Genomic DNA, 2,539 nt, shown 5'->3' with positions numbered 1-2,539 from the left:
GCAGTGGATGCAGGCAGTCTCTGCTGCAGCGCGTGCACTCGTCTGTGGGTTTTCGTTGCTAAGTTGCTGCAGCAGCAGCAGCAGCAACAGCAGCAGCAGCAGCAGCAGCAGCAGCAGCAGAATGAGTGTCCTTGCTGCAGCAAGCGCTGCTTTGGTGTAGGGATAGTGACTGTAGCTGCTGTTGCTGCTGCTGCTGTTGCTGCTGCTGCTGCTGCTGTTGCAGGCAGCAGCAGCAGCAGCAGCAGCAGGCAGCAGCCGAACCCCCTGGCTTTAATGGCTTTAGGCTCCGCGAGTCCTTTGGGTTTAAGGGTTTAGGGTTTAGGGTTAAGGGTTTAGGGTTTAGGGTTTTCCTTCTGCCAGCAAGTAGCTGCTTGAGTATAGATCTTTTACGCGTGGCTTCTCAATTGATAGGCGAGGGTTTAGGGTTTAGGGTTTAGGGTTTAGGGTTTAGGGTTTGGGGTGTATGCGCACCCCAGCAGCTGCTGCATCTATAAGTAGGTAGTGAAGGGGACCTCACTCAGGCGATTGCCACATTGGCTTAGCTAGCTGTAGCTAGCTGTAGCTAGCTGTAGCTAGCTGTAGCTAGCTGTGGCTAGTTGTGGCTAGCTGTAGCTAGCTGTAGCTAGCTGTAGCTAGCTGTGGCTAGTTGTGGCTAGCTGTAGGTAGCTGCAGCTAGCTGTAGCTAGCTGTAGGTAGCTGTAGGTAGCTGTAGGTAGCTGTGGCTAGCTGTGGCTAGCTGCAGCTAGCTGTATCCTGTTGCAGCTAGCTGTGTCTGGGTGTAGCTAGCTGTATTGTACTGTAGCTAGCTGAGCGTCGGTGCAGCTAGCTGGGTCTGGGGGTGGCTAGCTGCGCTTGGGGGCAGCTAGCTGGGTGTAGATAGCTGGGTCTGGGTGCAGCTAGCTGTGCCTCAGCATAGCTAGCTGGGTCTGCTTGCAGCTAGCTGTGTCTGGGTGCAGCTAGCTGTGTCTGGGTGTAGCTAGCTGGGTCTCGGTGTAGCTAGCTGGGGTGTGTTGCTGGTTGCTGCAGCATGGGGGCAGTGGAGGGGGCCTTCAGCTCACTCCCTGCTGCTCTCTTGTTGCCTAGAGTTCCTGCTGCTGCTGCTGCTGCTGCTGCTGCATGTACAGCTCGGGTATGCAGGGTGTTCGGTGTAGTCGGCTGCTGCAGCAGCAGCAGCAGCAGCTGCTGCTGCTGCTGCTGCGGATTCTTTCTGTCGTGTTGTAGTCTTTAGGTTGATAAATTTGTTGTGAAATTCTTTAAATTAATTAATATTTAACAAACAATCTGAATCGCTTTGATGCAGCAGCAGCAACAGCAGCAGCAGCAACAGCAGCAGCAGCAGCAGCAGCAGCAGCGGGAGCGGTCTGGGCGGCGGTGTGTCTGTGTGCTGTTGTTTGTCTTCTACTTTTGTTGTTTTTATTTATTTGTTTAAATTGATTTTTTAATTAATTAATTTAATAAATTTGTTTATTTCTTCTGCTGCTTTGCTGCAGCAGCACGAAGAAGCTGCTGCAGCAGCAGCTGCGTATACACCCCGCTGACGACGCTTACGGCCCCTGAGGAGGGGAGGGGCAGCAAACACTAAAAATTAAAACAAAATTTTAATTTAAATATAAAAATACAAAAAAAAACAACAAAATAAATACTATAACTAAGGCTGTAGCGCCAGCAGCAGCAGCAACAGCAGCAGCAGCAGCAGCAGCAGCAGCAGCAACGGCACCTCACTCACTGCAGCCGACAAAGCGAAGCAGCAGGCGTATGGAGACGGCGGGGGACCTGCAGCTGCAGCAGCGACAGCTGCAGCAGCAACAGCTGCAGCAGCAGCAGCAGCAGCAGCAGCAGCAGCAAACCTCACCCGCAGACAAAAATGTTGACGCAGCAGCAGAAGCAACAGCAGCAGCAGCAACAGCAGCAGCAGCAGCAACAGCAAGGGAACCAACTACAGCGAGAGAAGAAATGAAGGCTTCTCCGTCCCCAGCAGCAGATGCAGGCACTCAAGGCAGCAGCAGAACAGCAGCAGCAGCAGCAGCAGCAGGTGATGCAGCAGCACCAGCAGCAGGAAAAGAAGCAGCAACGCCAGCAGCAAGAACAGAAGCAGCAGCACCAGCAGCAGGAGGAGAAGCAGCAGCAGCAGCAGCAGCAGCAGCAGAAGCCCTCCGTGGTTTAAGTAAAGAAGCACTAAGAGATACATACATCCGCATGCATCGTGCTGCTGCTGCACTGCAGCAGGAGCTGCAGGAGCAGCAGCAGCTGCTGCTGCAGCACGTACGCCGTCGTCGATCTCTAGATGCTGAGCTCGCAGAACTCAAACGTAAAGCCAGCAGCAGCAGCAGCAGCAGCAGCAGACCATCACCACCACCACCACCAGCAGCAGCAGCAGCAAATACTGCTGCTGCTGCTGCTGCTGCTGCTGCAGAAGAAGAAGACGTTCCGTTTTTGTTGAGAGAGGACCCGTTAGTTGCTGTTCCTGCTGCTATAGGGGGCCTCATCAGCCGCTGCAGGCAGCCGGCGCAGCAGCTAGGTGCTTCTCTCCTCAGCAGCA

At 54.0% G+C, this 2,539-nt stretch overlaps 1 protein-coding gene across 1 annotated transcript in view; it reads left to right on the top strand.

The window, feature by feature from the left end:
• Positions 1–1,755: 1,755 nt before the first annotated feature.
• EMH_0029060 (uncharacterized protein) overlaps positions 1,756–2,539 on the top strand; it is a gene marked incomplete at both ends in the record, with an annotated part of 2,679 nt that continues 1,895 nt past the window's right edge. Inside the window, one exon of the mRNA XM_013494241.1 lies at positions 1,756–2,450. Within this exon, the coding sequence (XP_013349695.1) occupies positions 1,756–2,450 (695 nt within the window). The remainder of the gene's footprint in view (positions 2,451–2,539) is intronic.

The sequence above is a fragment of the Eimeria mitis genome, genomic scaffold (assembly GCF_000499745.2).
Source record: "Eimeria mitis Houghton genomic scaffold, Emh_scaff1086, whole genome shotgun sequence".
NCBI lineage: Eukaryota > Apicomplexa > Conoidasida > Eucoccidiorida > Eimeriidae > Eimeria > Eimeria mitis.
The sequence above is the reverse complement of the archived record's forward strand: the minus strand, read 5'-3'. Positions and strand labels throughout refer to the sequence as shown.